Source organism: Zingiber officinale, chromosome 11B, assembly GCF_018446385.1.
Source record: "Zingiber officinale cultivar Zhangliang chromosome 11B, Zo_v1.1, whole genome shotgun sequence".
Classification (NCBI taxonomy): Eukaryota; Viridiplantae; Streptophyta; class Magnoliopsida; order Zingiberales; family Zingiberaceae; genus Zingiber; species Zingiber officinale.
This window is the reverse complement of record NC_056007.1, coordinates 88,022,652-88,045,109: the sequence shown is the minus strand read 5'-3', so window position 1 is coordinate 88,045,109 and position 22,458 is coordinate 88,022,652. Positions and strand designations below refer to the sequence as shown.

Below are 22,458 nucleotides of genomic sequence, written 5' to 3'. Positions count from 1 at the left end.
GCTTTGTTGCATGTTCACCCTAGCCAACAAAAAAAACACCACCTTTCAGTAGCTCACATAACATGCCAGAAAGTTTTCAGCAATAAAGAAATAGAACACATTACTAAGTGGTGGAGTTCTAGTTTTATGTGCAATCAGAGACGTATCCCTTGCTTGAACTTTGTTTTTATAGTTTGGCCAAAGGTCAACCAACTTTCACAGCCTTTTTGCAGAAGGAAACTATTTTGATAGTGATCCAATGACTGTTGAGTTAGTGGAGAACAGACACTCAAGCAGCATTCCTCTAAGTAGCTGACTCAGTGCAGTTGACTTCCAACTAAACTAATGGATTTCATGATTACTGTGCAGGTCAATCGTGGCTAATGGACCATGTGAAAGGTTTGCCCTTGCCAACCATAAAAGAGACCTTGGTTGGTTCCTTGTTGAGGAGAGCAACCATGGCATTTAGACTCCAAGCCTACTTCACTATCCTTGTGCTACTTCTCCTCTTTGAGACATCTTCATGTATGATGCCTTTGATTCGAAGTCGTGAATGTGGAACTCAACATTCCTACATGATGACCAAGGTACAGTGAGATTAGAGCATTGTAGAAGGATATTAACTCCTTTAATTTGTTCTATAGATTATTTGTCCAACTCCAAGTTAGGTATGTTTCCCATTCGCATGTTTTCTGATTCAAATACTGTTGTTGCTTCTTCTTTCTCAGTATGTGCACATGAGAAGGGCTTTGCAAGAGTTCATCCTAGATTATGAGAATGGAGGACCAAACCCCAAACATGACCGAAAGAAAGGCAAGCCAGGTGGAAAGGGTCCCTAGCTTTGAGATAAATGCACAGGAGCTTATGACTGTACCTTCACAAGAACTGATAGCAGCAAGGTCTATCAAGGCTTTTCTTTTCATTTTTTTCCCCCTTTCTTGGAGGTGATAGCAACAAGTATTCGGAAATCTAGTGTCAAAAGTGATGAAGTTGATAATCCATCATCCTGAAATCTGCTCTCTAAAGGTAGGAAGAAGCAATTAATACTTGTTGGGGGCATTAAAAGATCTTTGAAAGAAATTATTCAGTAGAACAACTAAGAGAATCAGAGTTTAATTTTTTTTATCAGAAAAAGAAAGAAAAAAAATAGACAGTGAACGGTAAAATATATTTCTCCCTTGGATATTTTTGCTACTTGCTAACAAAAATAACCATCCATTCCAACTCCAACTTAAAATCAAGCACTCTTTGCATGTTCACAACTAAAAGATGAAAGTGAGAGTGCAAATTCCAGTTAGTATATGTCATACACAAATTGTGCATGATCGATCCCATCGTCAAATTTGTTTGTCTAATTACAATAGTCAAGGTAATATCGCGGTCAAGAGTCAAGAGTCAAGAGTCAAGAAGAAGTAATGGTCCCGATTGAATAGTACATGTCTTATTGAGCCACTATCCTCTGAATAGGGCCTAGTCTCTTCTTTTAGCATGGCTTCTAGTCTACTCTCGGTTGGCCCAAGCGTTGGCCGACCTCTCAGTTCACTTCTCCTACCACGGCTCCCAGTTTATTACTGGTCGTCTTCTTAGCCGATCGAGTATCTAGGGCTCAATCTCCCACTTCTCTTGGACACAACTCCTAGTTTATCCTAGGTCGGTTCAAGCGTCGGTCGGTCCAAGCGTCTATCGGTCTATTGTCAGGAGACAACATCGTCAAAGAATCGCAACTACTTGTCAAAGAATAATGACTATTCGTCAGAGAATATTCTGATGTTCAGTGACATGCAAGAAGCGGAACTTTCCTCTATCCAATGGGAGTCCATCGTACACTCTCTATTACCTGAAATACCCTAATACCTCATAATGACGAAGGTTATAAGGGGCAGTATAAAAAGAGAAGTCATCTCAATTAGCCAGGTACCCTTATATATATACGCATCTACTACAATTATATTTTTTGGTGGAACACTTCGCTCGGCCTCTTTTTTACTTGAGCGTCTGAGTGTCTGCGTCAGGGATCTCTTCCATAGTTCTCACTTTAACACCCCTGTGTGAGTTGTTTGTGGTGTGCGCAGGTCCGGGTACCATCTTCCACCGTCCTCTCTCGTTCTGCTTGAAGGTTTAGAGCCTACGGTGCCTCCTCCAATCCCAGGTCAAAGTCTTTTTCTCGTCAACATTCTCATCCTCATCACTGACTCCCACCATCTGACTCAATTGTCGGACGAGATAAATATCAATGATATTGAGTTGGATGCTAAGATGATAATAATAACTTCATAATAGTACTATTGGCTGTTTGAACAAGACTTATAATTTATTGAACTCGAAGTAGGGAAGTTGGAGGAGCTTGGAGAGGTTGGTCCTTAAAGTCACCCTTGCGCATGATTTGATCGTTCTCAAAAGGAAACCCTAAGGAGACTTTTGTGCCCGAGTTAAACAGAGCCCATTAACACAATAGTTAATTCAGCTCACCACTTACCTATCAATCACTCACTCACTCGATGAACACAAAACTTTCATGCTTTCTCGTCTATTTAAACAAGCCCCAATGCCTTCACTCATGCATTTATCGCCCCACCATTACTGATCACCACGATGCCTCCTTCAGCTGACAATGTTCGCACAGTATTTGGAATTGTAGGTCGGTAATTAAGATTCAGTTTTTTTTTTTTGTGAAGTAGGTAATTGTCACTCTGTTTCTTCAATGTTCATCATTTTGATCGTTTAATTTGATCCAGAGAATGTGACCTCTCTGGTGCTGTTCCTCTCGCCGGCGTAAGATTCGCTTAATTACTGATCAAAATATTGTTCCTGCGCGATGCTGAACTGCATGCTGTGGGTGCTCTACACAGCACGCTGATCCTGATCATCAACGGCGCCGGCTTCCTCATCGAGCTCGCCTACGTCCTCGTCCTCCTCAGTTTCTCCGCCGGAGGAGCCTGGCTCCGCTCGCTAGCGGCCCTCGTCGGAGAGTTCGTCTTCGCGGGCAGCATCGCGGGGCTCATACTGGAGGCCCTGCACGGCGACACCCAAAGGCTCGTCGCCGGAGTGCTCTGCGTGGTGTTCGGCACGGCCATGTATGCCGCTCCGTTGTCCTTAATGGTACGTACGTTTAATTAATTAATTAATTAAGTAATTAATGGCTAATGAAGTGATTAATTATGCAGTGGCAGGTGATTCATAGGAGGAGCGTCGAGTTCATGCCCCTCTCGCTACCGATGACGTGGAGATGGAGAGAAATGGGGTCAAAGGAAAAAGAAGCTTTGGAAGTCAACAATTGGGCAATTGAAACTAGTAGGCCTCTTGATGGGCTGGCCCAGTTATAGTATTAGAGGAAGGCTCCTTATAGAACAAAAAATATTATTTTAGTGAGAAAAAAAATAATGGCCCATGCAGGTTTCGAACCTGCGACCTTCGCGTTATTAGCACGACGCTCTAACCAACTGAGCTAATAGGCCGGTTCGTTAATTGGACTTAAAATAATCTAATACTTGTCTTTACTTTGGCTTAAAGCAACGTGTAATCGTTGCCCGCATTGGGTGGAATATGGGTGTTTGTTGGTTTAAATTAAAATCATGTTAATAGCATTTGATTAATTTATATTTATAATATTTTAACTTTTTTTTACTTCTTTATATGCCAACTTAAAATTCTAAAATTGAGCTCGATGCCTTTATAATTAGGAACTTTTTTTGCCAAATTTCTACACATCCAAGTATTATTTTATAGGATTTTATTATTTGCTTCAAACAAGGATTTCATTTGATATCATATGTCCAACTTATATTGATTAATATTAGAATGACTAATTCAGTGTCACGAAAATTTTTTATCGACCCAAAATGCTCTAAGTAGATAATTCATCTGTCTAATATTTAGAGATCAACCGTTCATGAAAAAAAATTTAATTCATCAAAACTCAACTAAAAAGCTCTGTCGTGCCCGGGCTCCGTTACACCCTTTATCGATGATATTAAATAAATTGTATATTTAAATTGCCAAGTTTTATAACTCAATGAACATGTTGATCTAACCATGAGTCAGGTTCCTTTGACCCGAGCTAGTAACTAGGTCAATAGATTGATTATCCATTGACCTAATAATCAAGCCTAAATCGTAATTGATCTGATCAATCCGTTTGACAGCTCTACTCACCTGATTAATTTATTTTTTTATTATTATATAATCATAACCCACCTATGATTGGATCAATTACGATTTAAGCTTGATTATCAGGTCAATGGATAACCAATCCATTGACCTAGTTACTAGCTCGGGTTAAAGGAACCCAGCTCATAGTTAGATCAACATGTTCATTGAGTTATAAAACTTGACAATTTAAATATACAATTTGTATAATATCATCGATAAAAGATATAATAGAGAGACAGAGCTTTTTAGTTATGAGTTTTGATGAATTAAACTTTTTTTCATGAACGGTTGATCTATAAATATTAGACGGATGAATTATTCACTGTGAGTATTTTTCAATTTATACAAGAGGCCGACAAAAAATTTTCGTGACACTGAATTGGTTGTCCTAATATTAATCGATATAAGTTGGATATATGATATTAAGTGAAATCCTAATTTCAAGCAAATAATAAAATCCTAGAAAATAATACTTGGATGGGTAGAAATTTGGCAAAGAAAGAGTTTCTAATTATAAAGGCATCGAGCTCAATTTTAGAATTTTAAGTTGGCATATAAAGAAGTAAAAAAATTTAAAATATTATAAATATAAATTAATCAAATGCTATTAACATGATTTTAATTTAAACCAACAAACACTCATATTTCACCCAATACGGGCAACGATTACGCGGGTGTTTTAAGCCAAAGTAAAATAGAATATTAGATTATTGTAAATCAAACTAATGAATCGGCCTATTAGCTCAGTTGGTTAGAGCGTCGTGCTAATAACGTGAAGGTCGCATGGGCCATCAATTCTTTTTTATGCGGACTTATTTTTTTTTTTTAAACAATTAATATATTACAGGGCCAGCCCATTAAGAGGTCGATATGGCCTACTGCTTTACAGATAGGTCTTCAGCGGGCCACTTTCTTCCTGTTTAATATAGATAACTTAATTTGTGGACTATTTTTTCCCTCAAAATAAAGTGATTTAGTTCAATATATAATTGGCCAAAAAAAAAAAAACTCATGTGAGGATTTAGTTCAATATATTTTAAAAAGATAAGGTAAAATTTTGTTTCTCAGAAAACCTTTTGGAGTTATTTTGAAACCTTTTTTTCTTGTTTCCTGAGCTTTGATGTCAAAAGCCTTGTCTTAACCTATTCCATGGTGCAGCCTAAAGCACAACTCATTTAAAATGTATAAATTACACCACAAATAGATAACTGAGACAAGCCTAATTCTAGATCCGCGAGTTGCTCCTGTTTTAAGAAAAAAATTATAATTAAAGTAGAAAATTCAATACTAATTCAAACTTTAATCTTTTAATAGACTCATGGATGGATTGATCCGTCCAACCAATAATCCGTCTGGGGTTAGATTGAGAAATTTCCAATCTATTAAAATGACAGTTCGACCTGCCTCACCTCGTTAAATGATCGACTTACTATGAGTCGATACACTTCACTATGAGTTAACCCGTTTGATAGCTCCAATAGATAATTGATTGGTAAAACATCACATATTACATCCGCTTTCCCCCAAAAAAAAAGAATTGAGGATATATACACCCTAAGTGATAATGCAACAATAAGGCGCCTTTTTAATGGAGAATTAATGGTTTTTTTTAATGAACGGTTAACGTAAGAATGCTAGGCTGATGAGTCGCTCGTTATAAGCGCTTCCCGATTTACTCTTGTGACCGATCAAAACTTTTCATGGAACCGAACATATCCAATATTATATATGTGAATCACATCCTATATCAAATATCCAGATGTTTGAGTAAAAATTATAACATTCAATAATGAAAATACCTAAAACAGATAGGGCATCGGATGCTACTTCTTCTTCAGTGACTCAAGGTAAATCTTGTAATTTTTTCATCAGTATCACATCATGCCACAATAGTAGAAAGAGCCCTTTAATCGGGACCGGATCCTCTGGACCACTTTTTATGGTCCAGGAGATGGCCCCTCCACATGCATTGGTGGGGATGAATGATCCCCACCTATTTTATGAATGTGGGTCATCTATTCCACCAATGCATGTGGAGGAACCATCCCCTGGACCGTGAAAAGCGGTCTAGAGGATCTGCTCTCCCTTTAATGTCAGTTCTTCTTTCTTGGTCTTCTTCTTCCCTTTGGCTTGCACTACAAACATGCCTGTGTTTAACGACAGGGTTACCGATGGAATCAAAACTCTGTCGACGTATACCGACTGAATATACTTCTGTCGGTAATTCCCAATGGAAATTAGGTTAGTCGGTATTTACCGACGTAATTATGTATCCGTCGACAACTACCGACGGAATTACTAATTCCGTCGATAATTACCGACGGATTTGAATAATCAGTCGGTAATTACCGACGGTCATATATTCAGTCGGAATTCCGCGCGACGAGATAACGGATTTGCAAGATCTGGGTTTAGGTTTTTGTTTATTTCCGACGGAATTAATATTCCATCGGTAAATAAGTTCAGCTAATAGGTGCAGGCGTAAACATTACCGACGGAATTATATCCGTCGGTGGGTCCGGGTTTAGGGTTTTGTAGTTTCGACGAAAATCAACTTCCGTCGGTATTCACCGACGGATGTATGTTTCCGTCGGTGGGTTTCCGCCCGTACCCGTTATCTTTTAAATTTGTTAAAGCTTGCCCGTTAACTAGCCGTAATCACCGACGGAATTAACAAACTATGCTTCAAGTTAAAGCCGCCCCATTAATCAAGAGATTGTATCTCAATGTTTTGAACATATCTAATTTTTGATCGAGTTTAAAGTGACTCTAACAATCTAAATAAGAAATTAGACTCTGATTCTTATCATATTAACAGAAGGTGCGAACTTTAATATTTAACGTAAGGGATTTAGATCTAATCGTCATCATATAAATATACTATCTATATAACATCACACGCATAATATAAATGATGACATGATATATTACACTTATGACATAAATAATGATATAACACATCACACGCATGACATAATTTATGATACCATAAATACAACTATATAACATATAATATGACATTAACAAATATAATAGAGTCATAATTTTATTTTCAAAATAAAACATGTTTTAAGAATCTGATTTTTATAAATAACAATATCCGCTTCTTTATGTTTGGTAATTGGAATGAGTAAAATCTAAATCTCTTAATAAAGATTCATTGGAGGGCAAGTCTGGTGCCAACAACTACGGTAATTCCAACTCCAATAGCATATATTTAAGTTGTTGTAGTTAAAAAACTCATAGTTGGACCTTGAGTTGAATCGATCGATCCGCCTTATTGTGTGCATCAGTCGTCTTGTCCCCTCTGTCAATGATGTGTGTCTGGTCTTAGTTGGTTGAGTCGCGCATGTGACACTGTTACTTTTAAGAAATTAGAGTGTTCAAAACAAGCCACGCACTGAACACATTATCATGAGATATTATCACAGGATTTTATTTCTATTATGTTGCCCTTGGGGATTGGAGAAATTATTAAGAGGAATAGTCGGGGGTATTCATATTTCATAGTCAGAGGTGAAATTCTTGAATTTATAAAAAACAAACTACTGAGAAAGTATTTGCCAAGGATATTTTCATTAATTAAGAATGAAAGTTGGGGACTTGAAGATGATAAGATCAAAGTCTTTAGGTTCCGAGGGAGTATAGTCATAAAGTTAAAATTTAAAGGAATTGATGGAAGGACACAACTAGGAATGGAGCATGTGGCTTAATTTGACTTAATACGAGGAGACTTGTTAGGTCCAGACATAAAAAGAATTAATAGATTAATTTCAAGTAAATAATAAAATCCTAAAAAATAATAGTTGGATGAGTAGAAATTTTGCAAAGAAAATTCCTAATTATAAGGGCATCGAGCTCAATTTTAGAATTTTAAGTTGGCATACAAAGAAGTCAAACAAAGTTAAAATATTATAAATATAAATTTATCAAATACTATTAACATTATTTTAATTTAAACCAACAAACACCCATATTTCACCAATGCGTGCCACAATTACTCGGTTGCTTTATGCAAAAGTAAAAAACGAATATTAAACAATTGTAAGTCCGACTAACAAACCGGCCTATTAGCTCAGTTGGTTAGAGCGTCGTGCTAATAACGCGAAGGTCGCAGGTTCGAAACCTGCATGGGCCATGTTATTTTTCCGAATAGTTGAATTTAAAATAGTATTTATTACTATGTTTAACAATTAATTACATCGGCCTATTAGCTCAGTTGGTTAGAGCGTCGTGCTAATAACGCGAAGGTCGCAGGTTCGAAACCTGCATGGGCCATTATTTGTTTTATTGCTGCAGACCTAATTTTTTTTTTATTTTTTTCGATTTGTAGACAATTAATATATTACTGGGCCAGCCCATTAAGATGTCGATATGGCCCACCCGCTTTATAGATAGGCCTTCTGGTGCAGTCGTCCGTCCGAGGCCACTTTATTTCTGTTTAATATCGATGCTCAATTTGTGGATTATTTTTTCCCCTCAGAGTAAAGTGATTTATTTTAAATGGCTTTTCAAATACATAATTGGCAGCAGGAAAAAAAAAAACAAGACTCATGTGAGGATTTAGTTCAATAGATTTTAAAAAAATAAAGTAAAATTTTGTTTCTTAGAAAACCTTTTTGAATCATTTTGAAAACCTTGTTTTTTTTTTTTCTTCCTCGTCTCCGATGCCAAAAGCGTTGTCTCAACCTATTCCATGGTGCAACCCAAAGCACAACTCATTTAAAATGTATAAATTATAGCATAAGTAGACAAATGAGACAAGCCTGATTCTAGATCCATTTTACAGTATAAGTAGACAACTGAGACAAACCTCATTTTAGATCCACAAGTCGGCTCATGGGTTAAGGAAAAAAATAAAATTAAAGTAGAAAATCCAATGACTTGTAATATGTAACTCAAGTTTAAAATTTTTAATTTGATATATATAAATTTTCATGAAATTGAACATATCCAATATCATATATGTGAGCCATAATCTGTATCAAATATCCAAGTATCAGAGTAAATAGTATGATATTCAATAACGAAAATATCTAAAATAGATAGAGCATCAGATGTTGACTTCTTCTTCAATGACTCAAGATAGATCTTATAGTTTCTTCGCCAGTGTCATATCTTGCCACAATGATAGAATGAGCCCTTTAGTGTCGGTTCTTTTTCTTAGTCTTCTTCTTCCCTTTGGCTTGATGCTTTGACTTCCTCTTAAAACTTTTCTTAAAAGAGTTAACTAACATCACAATTTTCTATGATGTTGATCACAGGCTCTATGGTTTTGAGCATGTCGATCATTTTGGGAATGATGGATTCAAAATTATTCATTCGATAATTCATCATAAACTATGAATACCTTTTGGATACACTATGCACAATTAAGTCAATACTTAATTCATTTTCATCGCAAAACCGAGTGATCCCAATCACTCAATGTAGTCTTCAGTACAAATTGCATCGTAGATGAGCCCTCCTACAGCTTTGAGCAAAAGAGAAGTTTGGATATCTCGAATCTTTCGGATCTAGCTTGCTCATATAAAAGCTTATGAAGATTTATAGATAATAGTATAAGCATTCATATACTCATATTGCTTTTGTAGCTTAGGAGTCATCAAGGCTAGCATGATTCAACTAGCAAGTTCAGAATCAGTCATATGCTTCTAATGTACTAACAATTAGTCTGAAGTTGTATCATCTCTTAGACTTGTGGGAAGAGGCTCGTAAAGGACATATGCAAGTTTTTCAACTTTGAGAACAATTCTCAGATTTCTAAGCCAGTCCAAAGTTTGACCTGGTTAGTTTGTTCGAGTATAAAATAGAATGCAAATTTAAAGATGTCATTAATACAAAATCAAGAAAATATGAAAGAGATGATTTTTACAATGTAAATAATTTACTTACATTTAAGAATCATCGAATTTAAAAGCCCTTATTTTGAATTCGGGAGAGCGTAAGTTTTTGTTCAGCTGGGTTGATATCCACCATAAATAAAAATAACTTTGAAGTGAGTTAAATAAGTCATTCTTAGCTATAGTGGTAGATATCTAATATACCAATTATCTGTTGTTTATACATAATTATCATATTATACTATCAACTAATTGAATATTCTTATAAACATTGGGTTGTTAACTCATTAACAAGTATACATCGTATGTATATAACCCAATTTCACTTATATCTACATTAACCTTGAAGTGAGTTTAATAAGCTAATGCTTCAAGTTAAAGTTGACACATTAATCACGAGATTATATCTCAATGGTTTGAACATATCTAATTTTTGATCGAGTTTGGAGTGAGTCTAACAATCCAAATAAGAAATTAGACTCTGGTTCTTACCATATTAACGGAAGGTGTGAATTTTAATATTTAACGTAAGGGATTTAAGTCTAATCGTCATCATACAAATATACTATCTATATGACATTACACGCATAATATAAATAATGATATGACATATCACACGTATGACATAAATAATGATATGACACATCACACGCATGACATAATTTATGATATAATAAATACAACTATATGACATGAATATGACATTAACAATATAATAGTGTCATAATTTTATTTTAGAAATAAAATATATCTTAAGAATCTGATTTTTATAAATAATAATATCGGGCTCTTTGAGTTTGGTAATTGGAATGAGTACAATCTAAATCCTTTAATGAGGATCCATTAGAGGGCAAGTCTGGTGCTAGCAGTAGTAGTAATTCCAGCTCCAATAGCGTATATTTAAGTTGTTGCGGTTAAAAAGCTCATAGTTGGACTTTGGGTTGAGTCGATCAGTCCGTCTTATTGTGTGCATCGGTTGTCTCATCCCTTCTGCCAATGATGCGTGTCTGGTCTTAGTTGATTGGGTCGTGCATGTGACACTATTACTTTGAAGAAATTAGAGAGCGCAAAGCAAGTCACGCTCTGGATACATTAGCATGAGATATCATCACAGGATTTCGTTCCTATTGTATTTGCCTTGGGGATTGGAGTAATGATTAAAAGGGACAATCAGGGGCATTCATATTTCATAGTCAGAGGTGAAATTTTTAGATTTATAAAAGACAAACCACTACGTAAGTATTTGCCAAGGATGTTTTCATTAATCATAGACGAAAGTTGGGGGCTCGAAGATGATCAAATACTGTCCTAGTCTCAACTAGAAATGATGCTGACCAGGGATTGGTGGATGTTGCTCTTAGGACTCCGCTGATACCTTATGAGAAATCAAAGTCTTTGGATTCCGGGGGGAGTATGGTCGCAAGGCTGAAACTTAAAGGAATTGACGGAAGGACACCACCAGGAGTAGAGTCTATGACTTAATTTGACTAAACACGGGGAAACTTGTCAGGTCCAAACATAGCAAGGATTGACATACTAAGAGCTCTTTCACGAAAATAGATACATGTATAAATCTTGTTTGAGAGGTAAAGACTCTCAAACTGCATGTCATACATACAAAATATCCATGAGTTTAGTCCCCTATAGTTGAGGTAAACTCTACATTCAACAATTCTTCCCTACCTACTAAGAAGCATGACATGGGTACATGACACCCATTGCGATAACGACACACCTATCTTGCATGCAAACATAAGTCAAGAGTGACCTTACACGTACAAAGTCCACATTTGGGCTTTGATATTCTTTAAACAGTTACAAATCAATCACCATGAAACTAAACAAAATCACATGAACACAGCAACAAGCCACGGTGAATCCAGCAGTACCATTATCAGTAATGTAAGAAGCAATTGCCGAACATGAGCAACAACACGGTGATTTCATGCAGTCCAAAATCTGCAACAATATCACACGGACACAGCAACAAGCCACGGTGAAATCCAATAGTACCATCATCAGCAATGTAAGCATTAATTGCCTTACATGAGCAGTAACATGGTCATTTCCAGTAGCCCAGAATTAACAACCTGCTTAATCAACCACCATTATATGCATAGGTGGGTTTTATGCCAAAGATAAGTCCACGAATCGATGGGCATGGATCTGAATTTTCTGAAATATCCACTCTATATCAAGAGGGATTCTCTCATAACAACATTTATTGCAGGCTTCCTATACAAAGTAGATCAAGCTAGATATACCAAGGTATCAGACTTTCATCTTTCGATTACCGCCCTTGTAATGTTGCCCAAGGACTTGATATAGTTCTTCAAATGAGCTAAATGTTGGGGTTGCAAGGTTGCAAACATAGTCCCACATTGAAAACACATGAAAAAGATTATGGGTTTATAAGAGAAAGATATCTCCATTGGCATGAGGCCTTTTGGGTAGAGCCCAAGAGCAAAACCATTAGGGTTTAGGCCCAAAGTGGGCAATATCATGCCATTGTGGAGATATCTAAATTCTTTTTGATCCTACAATTTGTTGGAATCCCAAGCTTGTTTTGGTGTGATCAACAAGTTAAGTAAGGTCTTGCGTTGTTTCTAAACCTTGTGTCTAAGTGTGCAGGAACTTAGGAGCACAGGTACTCGAGCGGAAGACGCAGCTAGCGAGAAGGACGGCACGCGGTGCGTCCGAGGGACGAGTGCTGCGGAAGAGTACACCGGCGGACGAGAAGGAAGTGCGCGCGGTGGTTCCGAGGTACGAAAGCCGGAGCGGAAGATTGCTCGGGGAGCAAGAGACGCAGCTAGTGCGAAGGTCGGCACGGGGTGCGACCGAGGGACGAAGTCTGCGGATGAGTACGCTGGCGGACGAGAAGGGACACGCGACAATTCCGAGGGACGAGAAGTCGGAGGGAAGCACGCTCGAGAAGACCGGAAGATGGGTTCGGGTGAGCCCTATTCCGGATGTTAGAGATCACCCAAGCAAGCGGAGCAGGAGCAGAAAGACCCGGACCAGAGGTGAGCTGAACCGGAGAAGAGAGCACGGACCAAAAGTCAACAGGGTTGACTTTTGGCTCCGGGGCGCCCGGAACTGTCCGGGGCGCCCGGAGCTGTCGGGGGCGCCCGGAAGTGACTTTTTCCCAGGATCGAGCTTTGACTCGATGTATCCCCCCAGGGCGCCCGGAACCCTTCCAGGCGCCCCGACCAAGGCTATAAATATAGCCTTGGTCCAGAAGCTTTTCAACAATCACGATCATTCTATTTCCAAACACTTGTATGCTTTAGTTGTAGTTAAGCTTATGTTTTCTGTGCCTAAACGCTGTAAGAGGCTTCTCCGCCTGAAGGAGTTTTTGAGCTTAATCTTCCTTGGATTAACAACCACATCGGTTGTAACCAAGTAAACATCTGGTGCCTCGTCTTTTCTTTTATGCTTTTATTTATTTGCTTAATTCATTTTACAAGTGTTAGCTTAATCGTTCGAGGAAGGGTTGTTTGTTTTTAATTGATAGGTTATTTACCAACCCTTCTAGCCGGCCCAACGGTCCTACAAGTGGTATCAGAGCCGAGTACGCCTCAGAAGGACTAACCGCCATCTGAAGCAACAAAACAATGGTCGGAGTTAGCGACTACCCACCAGCATTCGAGGGGAAGCTTGCTTCTTGGAAGCAACAAATGACGGTATTTCTTAACTCTGATATTGGTATTTCTCTAATAATGAAAACAGGTTATGAAGCACCAAAGACAACGAATGGAGAAAAACTCGATCTACGCCTATGGAACAAGAAGCAACGTGACGAGTCAATGGCAAACGGTCGGGCAGAGTTTCACATTTTAACCGCAATACCAAACGAAGACTTTAAAAGAGTTGGCGAATACAACAGCGCAAAAGAACTTTGGGAAAAGTTCTTAAAACTCTACGAAGAACTGATTGAAGTCGTCCCCTCAATAGACATCGAGCCGTCATCAGAAGAATCCGAGACGGAAGAATTTACCGAGACAGCCCCAACAGCCGAAGTACATCTCGAGATCAATGAAGGGGGAGAATCTTCGGAAGAAAGTAATTCAACAGGGGGAGAACCAACGGCCGACGAGGTAAGTAAGGTATGGACTCGAACCTCTGAACAACTGGTTCAATTAATCAAATTACCTGAAGATTTTTGCGAATCAAAAATTGAATCATCGAAAAAAAATTTCGAATTACAAAATGTTTTGACGAAAGATTCTTGCGAATCACAAAGTATTTTTTCAAAAACTTTTTCCGAATCTAAAGATTTTTCCGAATTACAAATTACTCTCTCAAAAGAATTTTGTGATTTAGAAATTGAGTCACTGAAAAGGTGTTTCGGATTAAGAAATCTATTGTTAATAGATTCCTGTAAATTAGAATTCTTGTTGTTAAAAAATTCTTGCAAATTACAAAATATTCTTTCAAACGAATTTTGCACATTGCCGAAAGAATTTTTTGTATTGTCGAAAATTTTTATCAAGTTAGAATCTATGCTATTTGAATATTTTTGTGAAGTTAAAATTCAAAAAATAATAGAAATTAACATGATACAAATTTCTGCATGTATAATCTTTGTGGCGTTAAATCTAAAAAAGATTGATTTAAGAAATTATGATAAGTTAAAATAGAAATTTAAAACTTTCTGATAAATAGAATTAAGAACTAAATAAATAAATAAATGCATAGAAATTTTTTTAATGTTTAAATTTTTTTGCATAAAAGTCCTTTTGGGCTTAGAAAGTTTTTTTTTAACTTAGAAACTTTTCAAAAAGCTATTGTTGACTTAGAAATATTTTAACAGATAACTTTTCAAAATTCTCTAAGTCTTTAAACCCTTAGAATTTTAAAACCCCATTTTATTGTGATCAAAGGGGGAGAAGGAAAGTAAAAGTCTAGGGGGAGGTACAAATTGAAAATTAAAAATTTTTGAAATTTAATTTTTTCTATCTTGTTGCACATTATTGCAATAAATTGTTTAATTTCATATCTATTTTTGACCCTAGCTTAACTTGGGTTGATCACACCAAAAAGGGGGAGATTGTTGGAACCCCAAGGTTGTTTTGGTGTGATCAACAAGTTAAGTAAGGTCCTGTGTTGTTTCTAAACCTTGTGTCTAAGTGTGCAGGAGCTTAGGAGCACAGGTACTCGAGCGGAAGACGCAGCTAGCGAGAAGGACGGCATGGGGTGCAGGGGCGAGGTGTTGCGGAAGAGTACACCGGACGAGAAGGAAGTGCGGTGGTTCCGAGGCACGCCGGAGTGGAAGATTGCTCGGGGAGCAAGAGGCGCAGCTAGCGAGATGGGCACGGGGTGCGACCAGGGGCGAAGTCTGCGGATGAGTACGCTCGAGAAGGGACACGCAGCAATTCCGAGGGACGAGACGGGAGGAAGCACGCTCGAGAAGACCGGAAGATGGGTTGGGTGAGCCCTATTCCGGATGTTAGAGATCACCCAAGCAAGCGGGGGCGAAAGACCCGGACCGGGCGAGTGAACCGGAGAAGAGACGGACCAAAAGTCAACAGGTTGACTTTTGGCTCGGCGCTGTCCGGGCGCCGGAGTGACTTTCGGGATCGAGCTTTGACTCAATCCAAACGTTGGGGGATAAATTTTATCCCCCCTAGGGCGCCCGGAACCCTTCTAGGCGCCCCGACCAAGGCTATAAATATAGCCTTGGTCCAGAAGCTTTTCAACAATCACGATCATTCTATTTCCAAACACTTGTATGCTTTAGTTGTAGTTAAGCTTATGTTTTCTGTGCCTAAACGCTGTAAGAGGCTTCTCCGCCTGAAGGAGTTTTTGAGCTTAATCTTCCTTGGATTAACAACCACATCGGTTGTAACCAAGTAAACATCTGGTGCCTCGTCTTTTCTTTTATGCTTTTATTTATCTGCTTAATTCATTTTACAAGTGTTAGCTTAATCGTTCGAGGAAGGGTTGTTTGTTTTTAATTGATAGGTTATTTACCAACCCTTCTAGCCGGCCCAACGGTCCTACACAATTGGTATCAGAGCCCGGACTGCCAGAAGGTTTAATCGCCGACTGTGCATAAGAGCTGTGGTCTGATTGAACCATTTGAGTACAATATTGACCTCGTACAAAAAAAGTGGGGGCTCCTATGTTCGGATCAAGAGGACCAGACATCAGGCAGGAAGTCCTAGTTGTAGCTAGGCAAGGAAGCCCTAGTAGGTCGGGTAGACCGAGGGGCAGGAAGGCTTGGTGGGTTGAGGATCGGACGTGGGAAGCCCGCGGTCCTTTGTTTGAGGGGGGGATAAAATCATGAGGGTTTAGGCCCAAAGTGGACAATATCATGTCATTGTGGAGATATCTAAATTCTTTTCGATCCTACACTAAAGTCATGTCTAATATCTAGCCATTGTTTCAATATACTCCAAAGTGCACAAGCTGTAGAGCATTCAAAGAACAAGTGGTGATTTAATTCTCCTTATTGTTTGCATACAACACAACCTTTATTTGATACATATTCCATTTTATCCATTGTTCTTAGATGCCCATGTGCAAGCAACCATAGAATGAAGCTATGCTTTGGCGTTATTTTCGATCTTCATACTATCGACTTCCAAGCTACTTCCGGTCCACTATTCTTGAAAAATCGGTAGGCGTTTATAATTCCCTTGCTTTCACTTATGAACCAATCAATCATTTTCATATTTGCCTCTCCAACTCCATTTGATGCATTTAATATCTTGCTTTTGATTTTTATAAGTCATTTATCAATGGTGAATCCGAAGCCTTTGCTCTCTGTTGCCAAAAACCATCCCCTTTGATATAATATAGATGCATCCATTTGACCCATGAGGAATCTATTTTGCCTTGAATTTTCCACAACGTTTTGCTTAATAATGCTTCATTCCATGCAAGAAGATTCCTTATACCATACCCCCTATCATGCTTTGAGAGACAAACTTTTGACCAAGATATAGGTAGATGCTTTAAAAAATGTAGATTCGTTATATTAACGGCCCCCTAGTACCGACTTCATGGATATGAAAGGAGGTACATGCAGGTACACAGGCGTCAGGCGCATGGTGGTGTAAACTTCATGTCGTTAGTTCCTGAAAATCTACCCCTAGCCATTACGCCAGAGATGTCATGCGCCCACCGTCTGTGCTACACCCTGAGGGTTAGGTAGATGCTTTAAAGACCATACAAACATTCGACAAAATGCTTTAATCTTATCAATAACTCCACTTGGCATGGGTAGCAAAGAAAGCCAAAAATATTTCATACATTGGAAAACCATTTCTACCAATTTCAACCATCCTGCATATGATAGAGTATGCTTCATCCAAGAATTTATCTTTTTTATAATAGCATCAAGGTGTTGTCCATAATTAACAATCCGTAACTTCTCCACTGCTAATGTAATACTCAAGTATTGAAAAAGAAAATTTTCTTCTTGAAACCCCATGATGTTAAGCAATCGGTCTTTTGTTCTTTCATCCACACCTGCCATATATGCTTGTGATTTTTGAGGATTCAATTTCAACCCCGATTCCATTCCAGACCAATGCAAACAGTCCATAAGTCCCTTGATTAAAGTCTCATCTACACAACTAAACAATATTAGGTCATCGACATATATGAAGTGTGTGATTTTCACCTCCTTACACATTGGGTGAAAATAAAAGGAAAGAAGTAAGGAGGTGGCTCGCAACCTTCTTGATAGAACCTCAATACACAATCCGAATAGCAAAGGGGAAAGAGGGTCCCCTTGCCTTAGACCTCTTCCTCCACTGAAAAATTTATATATACCACTATTTAAGAAAATAGAGTAGGAGACCTGACACATTCTCTAATCTATTCCAATATCGTTGGGAAAAATCAAAACCAACGAATGCTAACATAATAAAATCTCAATCAATTATATCAAACATCTTATTCAAGTCAACTTTCATCATACATCTTGGTGGAATCCTCTTGCGCGCATATTTCCAAAGCAACTCTTGGATTAGATTGATATTGTCACCTATTGATCGCTCTTGTATGAAGGCTGCTTGTGCAGGATCCAATAGATAGTCCATCACCTCCGCTAAACGATCTGTCAATACTTTAGCGATTACTTTATAAAAAATATTGCAATAGGATATTGGTTGATAATCCAAGACATTCATAGCATGGTCGGCTTCTGGCACAAGTGAGAGCAAAGAATAGTTCCATTGTTCGAGTAGCTTCCCACCTTGAAAAAATTCCTGCGTTATTGCAACAAAATCATTACCAATAATGTACCAAGAAGAGGTAAAGAATTTTGAACCATATCCATTCGAGCCCAGCGCTTTCCCACAACCAATGTCATTGAGTGCAACCCTTATCTCTTTAGTTGTGATTGGCTTACATAAATCTGCAGATTGAGTAGCAGTGAATCTTCTTCCGTCTATTGCATTGCTGTCGTGTCACTGCACACCTCCTTTTGGCCGAGTGTCTCATGGAAAAAGTCCACAAACTCCTTTGCAACCTCCTCTGTACTTGTCGTTTGATCACCATTCCATTTTACAAGAGTGATAATGGCATTCCTCTTGTTAGTTTTCTTCACCACATCATGAAAAAACTTGGTACATTTGTCAGCACTCTGTAGGTAGACGTTCTTCGCTCGTTGTTGGTAAAATTACTTTTCTGCTTCGGCTAGGAGAATGACTTTCTTTCGGATTTGGCTATACTCCATAGGGGTTGGTCCACCATCCAAGATGCCCTTTTGTATATCCTCTAATTGTTCTGTAGCTCTTTTTGCCTTTTTGGATATGTGCCCGAATTGCTTCATGTTGAGTTCCCTCAATTGCCCTTTCAATCTAAATAACTTTGTCTTAAGAATGAATTGTGCATTACCCATTGTTGGGGCTGCTGATGAATCCCCCACAATCTTCTTGAAATCAATGACCACTAGAGGTGATCACAGATCGGGTTGGTTCGGTTATTGAGTTAAAAAACTATCCGACTCTACTAAATCAGATAATGCAAAATCGGGACCTACATCCGGCCCTATATCCGTCGGTTCTTATGTATCAGATATCCGACGGGTTGTCAGTTATTTGGATATCCGACCCTATATCCAATGATATATAAAATATAAATATAAATATAACAAAAATAAAATAAAATTTAAAATGATAATAGACATTACTCATTACACGTTATAGCAGCTAGTCAGAAATAGCTATTACAACGTGTAGCAGCTTATCGGCAGTAGTTGCTACAACGTGTAACAGCTTATCAACATTAGTTGCTACAAGTAGGGGTGATCACGGATCGGGTTGGTTCAGTTATTGGGATAAAAAACTATCCGACACTACTAGATCAGATAATGCAATATTAGGACCCTACATCCGACCCTATATCCGGCGGATTATTTTTTTTCGGTTCGGGTCGGGTCGGTATAAGCGGGTTGGTCAGTTTGGCGGGTTGATTGCTCACCCCTAATGACCACATATTTAAAAACTTAAACGAATGATTCAGAAGTCCATCTTTTACCAATATGTGCACAATGGTACAAAAATGGTTCGAAAGACAACCGGGCACTGTAAACTCCATATACACATCAAGATCTGCCATTAACCATAATGAGTTTACTAAGACTCTATCCAATTTGCAAGAAACATTACTATTGGATCAAGTGAGGCAACATCCGATAGACCGAAGATCTACTAAACCGCACGCTTGTGCAAAAATCTGCAAATCCCTTATCTCATAGTTTGTTACCGGAGATCCTCCTTGCCTTTCATGAATTGATAAGAGCGAGTTAAAATCCCCTATAATCATCCATGGATCAGAAAGGATAACTCTGAGATCGGTGAGTGTTTCCCATAAAGGTTTTCATCAGGCTATTGAATGCAACCCATAGACAAAAGTCACTAAGAAGCTTCTATTGGAAATGCGGCATCGAACATAGCAATGGATGCATTGATTAGTAGTTATAATAACATTCATATCCACCTTTTGTAAGTCCTAAAGAAACAGTATATGACCATAGTTAGAAAATTGAAAGTTATGTGCATGCTCTGTACCTGAAAGCCTTCTCCCTAGAATCGGCTCTAAAACATTCTCATTAATGTCATAACTTGAATGTCTTTGTGTTGAATGAGGTGATGCATTCTTCCATGCTTTAGGGACTTGTAAAGCCCCTAATGTTCCAAGCGGCTATCTTCATTGACCACCTCAGCTGGCTACTCACGCCCAAAGTTGTCTCTCACTCCTTGGTGCCGGTATCACACCCTTTGTGGCTCCATTTGTGGCTGAGGTTGTAGCTGTAGGTATGGAAGAAAAAGAGGATTCAATAGATGTAGATGTTAATGTTTCACTTGATGTCGTGGAGGATGAAGAGGAGCTCCACCTGTTGGACGTTGCCACCTGCTACACACCGGTAAGCTACTATGGTCCCTCATCAGCTCATGTGTTGACATTGACGGTTGTTTTGCAACTTTATCTTGCCACTCCATCAGTATTGTGATGATACATCGACCACTCCATTAGTATCTCCATCTCACTCCGTAGGTGGTTCTATTGTAACCGAAATACGACTGTGATGTTCCACTATTGCCAATTTATTATACACTATTAAAATTTCAGCATTTGTTCTTTGTTGTGTTTGTCTCCAATGTTATCGAGTATGGTCCCTAGTCCCCATCCTTCCTTGACCCCTTACTGATTGCGACCTTTGTCTCCCAAGGCCCTGCCCATTTCTACCATTATGCATATTTTGTGTTGGTCAGTTGTGTTACTGCTAGGACTGACCAACACCTCCGCGATATATCTCCGAATGATGGCAAATCTTCTTACAAATTTGACAAAAATATGGCACCATTTCATAGATAATACAAAGATCTACCTGTACTTTAGTGGGCAAAGTAATAGGCACCTCATTAACTCTTTCCCCAAATGCCAGAATCTCCACTAAGAGTCGAGCATACTCCAAGCGTTCTCTTGTTCGTGTTAGATTGTTGGTGTACAACGACTTTCCTACTTTTAATCCAATCATGCTTAAAACTTTTTGAGTCCAACAATCTGGTGGTAGGCCATGAATATGGATCCAAACAGGGATAAATCATTCATCTTCATTAAAAAGAAAACATCTTAGCATGATCTTCAAAAATATTAAACCAAAGTTCACACTTGCTTAGAGTTATGTTTTTTTCTAACAGAATAACATAATTATGTTACAAAGTTCACACTTTGGATGTCGGTTACAAAGAAAGAAAAATAACATAATTCTATTTAGAAAAAATCTCTCTTTCTATAACTGAATTCTGTTTAGAAAAAATCTCTATTTCTATAACCAAGTTAAATCAAACCAAGTTAAACCAAACCAAGTTAAGTTAAACTAAATCAAGTTAAGTTAAACCAAACTAAGTTAAGTTAAACTAAACCAAGTTAAACCAAACTCAGTTAAACTAAACCAGGTTATGGATGGGTGGATGCGAGGCTTTATATAGAGGCTACAACAGGGATCTAAAGAAGGAATTGATTTATGCCTCCTAATGGACTTGGGCTTCTTGTGTTCGGCCCGAATATCCAACCCAAGTTCATCAATAATAACTCATACCACTAAAGAGTTATTATTGAACTACCGCACCAATCTCATATTACAATATGGGCTCCTTCTTATCATGAGTGCGTTAATCTCCCTGTGTGTAAGATATCGTATGTCCGTTAATTAAATGTGTTATTGACAACTCAATTAATTAACATCTGATTTCATGAGTAGTACTACTCAACTTTATTATCATGCCGGACTAAGTCCACCTGCAAAGTTTACATGATAATCTTTATGAGCTCCTCAAGGGGACATCATCAACCTAAAAAATTAGGACACAGTTTCCTTCTATAATCAACAACACACCATATAAATAATACTATCTCCCAACTCATCGAACCTATTGATTTAACGAATAAATCTCACCCATTAATAAGTTAAAGAAATAAATACTAAGTATACGTGCTTGTTATTATATAGGGATTAAGAGGACGCACATCCATAATAACAGAGGTTCTGTTCTTTTATGTAGTCAGTATATATCGAACAATCTCAAATGGTCTTGCTCAATACACACATAGTGTACTAGTGTAATTTTATAGTCAAGATAGACTAATACCAAATTAAACTACAACCGTTCCAATGGTTTGTCCCAATCCATCTTGGTTGTGAACCACTATTTATAATTTATAAGGAATCGATAACATGATCTTCTGTGTAGCACCACATATCATGTTATCTACAATATAAATTAAATAGACAACTACATTGACATATATATAAATATAAAATGTAAACATTTGACCAAAGTGATTTTCATTTCAAAATATTTCAAAACAGATGTTCATACAAAAGCTAGGCTTATAGTATACATCCCAACAATGGCAAGGTGGTGGACCCTGGCCAAGGTGGAGGTCCCCTGGTACTGTTGTGTTGAAGTTCCGCAACATGCATCGGTAGGTGACTATCTGAGGGTGCATCTATAATTATCCTCTA

The 22,458-nt window shown here is 38.0% G+C and overlaps 1 protein-coding gene, 1 long non-coding RNA gene and 3 other non-coding genes across 5 annotated transcripts; 4 read left to right on the top strand and 1 right to left on the bottom strand.

Moving 5' to 3' along the window:
- Positions 1 to 349: 349 nt before the first annotated feature.
- Positions 350 to 991, top strand: LOC122033526. Its single transcript, XR_006126571.1, has 2 exons — positions 350 to 566; positions 708 to 991. It is a non-coding gene; the product is annotated as an uncharacterized LOC122033526 (long non-coding RNA).
- A 1,580-nt stretch (positions 992 to 2,571) lies between these two features.
- Positions 2,572 to 3,302, top strand: LOC122034168 (bidirectional sugar transporter SWEET4-like). Its single transcript, XM_042593292.1, has 3 exons — positions 2,572 to 2,621; positions 2,829 to 3,078; positions 3,144 to 3,302. Exons 1-3 carry the CDS (start codon positions 2,572 to 2,574, stop codon positions 3,300 to 3,302), a joined length of 459 nt encoding a protein of 152 aa, XP_042449226.1.
- A 58-nt stretch (positions 3,303 to 3,360) lies between these two features.
- Positions 3,361 to 3,434, bottom strand: TRNAI-AAU. The gene has a single exon. It is a non-coding gene; the product is annotated as a tRNA-Ile (tRNA).
- Positions 3,435 to 8,192: 4,758 nt separating this feature from the next.
- On the top strand, positions 8,193 to 8,266 carry TRNAI-AAU. The gene has a single exon. It is a non-coding gene; the product is annotated as a tRNA-Ile (tRNA).
- Positions 8,267 to 8,332: 66 nt separating this feature from the next.
- Positions 8,333 to 8,406, top strand: TRNAI-AAU. The gene has a single exon. It is a non-coding gene; the product is annotated as a tRNA-Ile (tRNA).
- Positions 8,407 to 22,458: the final 14,052 nt, after the last annotated feature.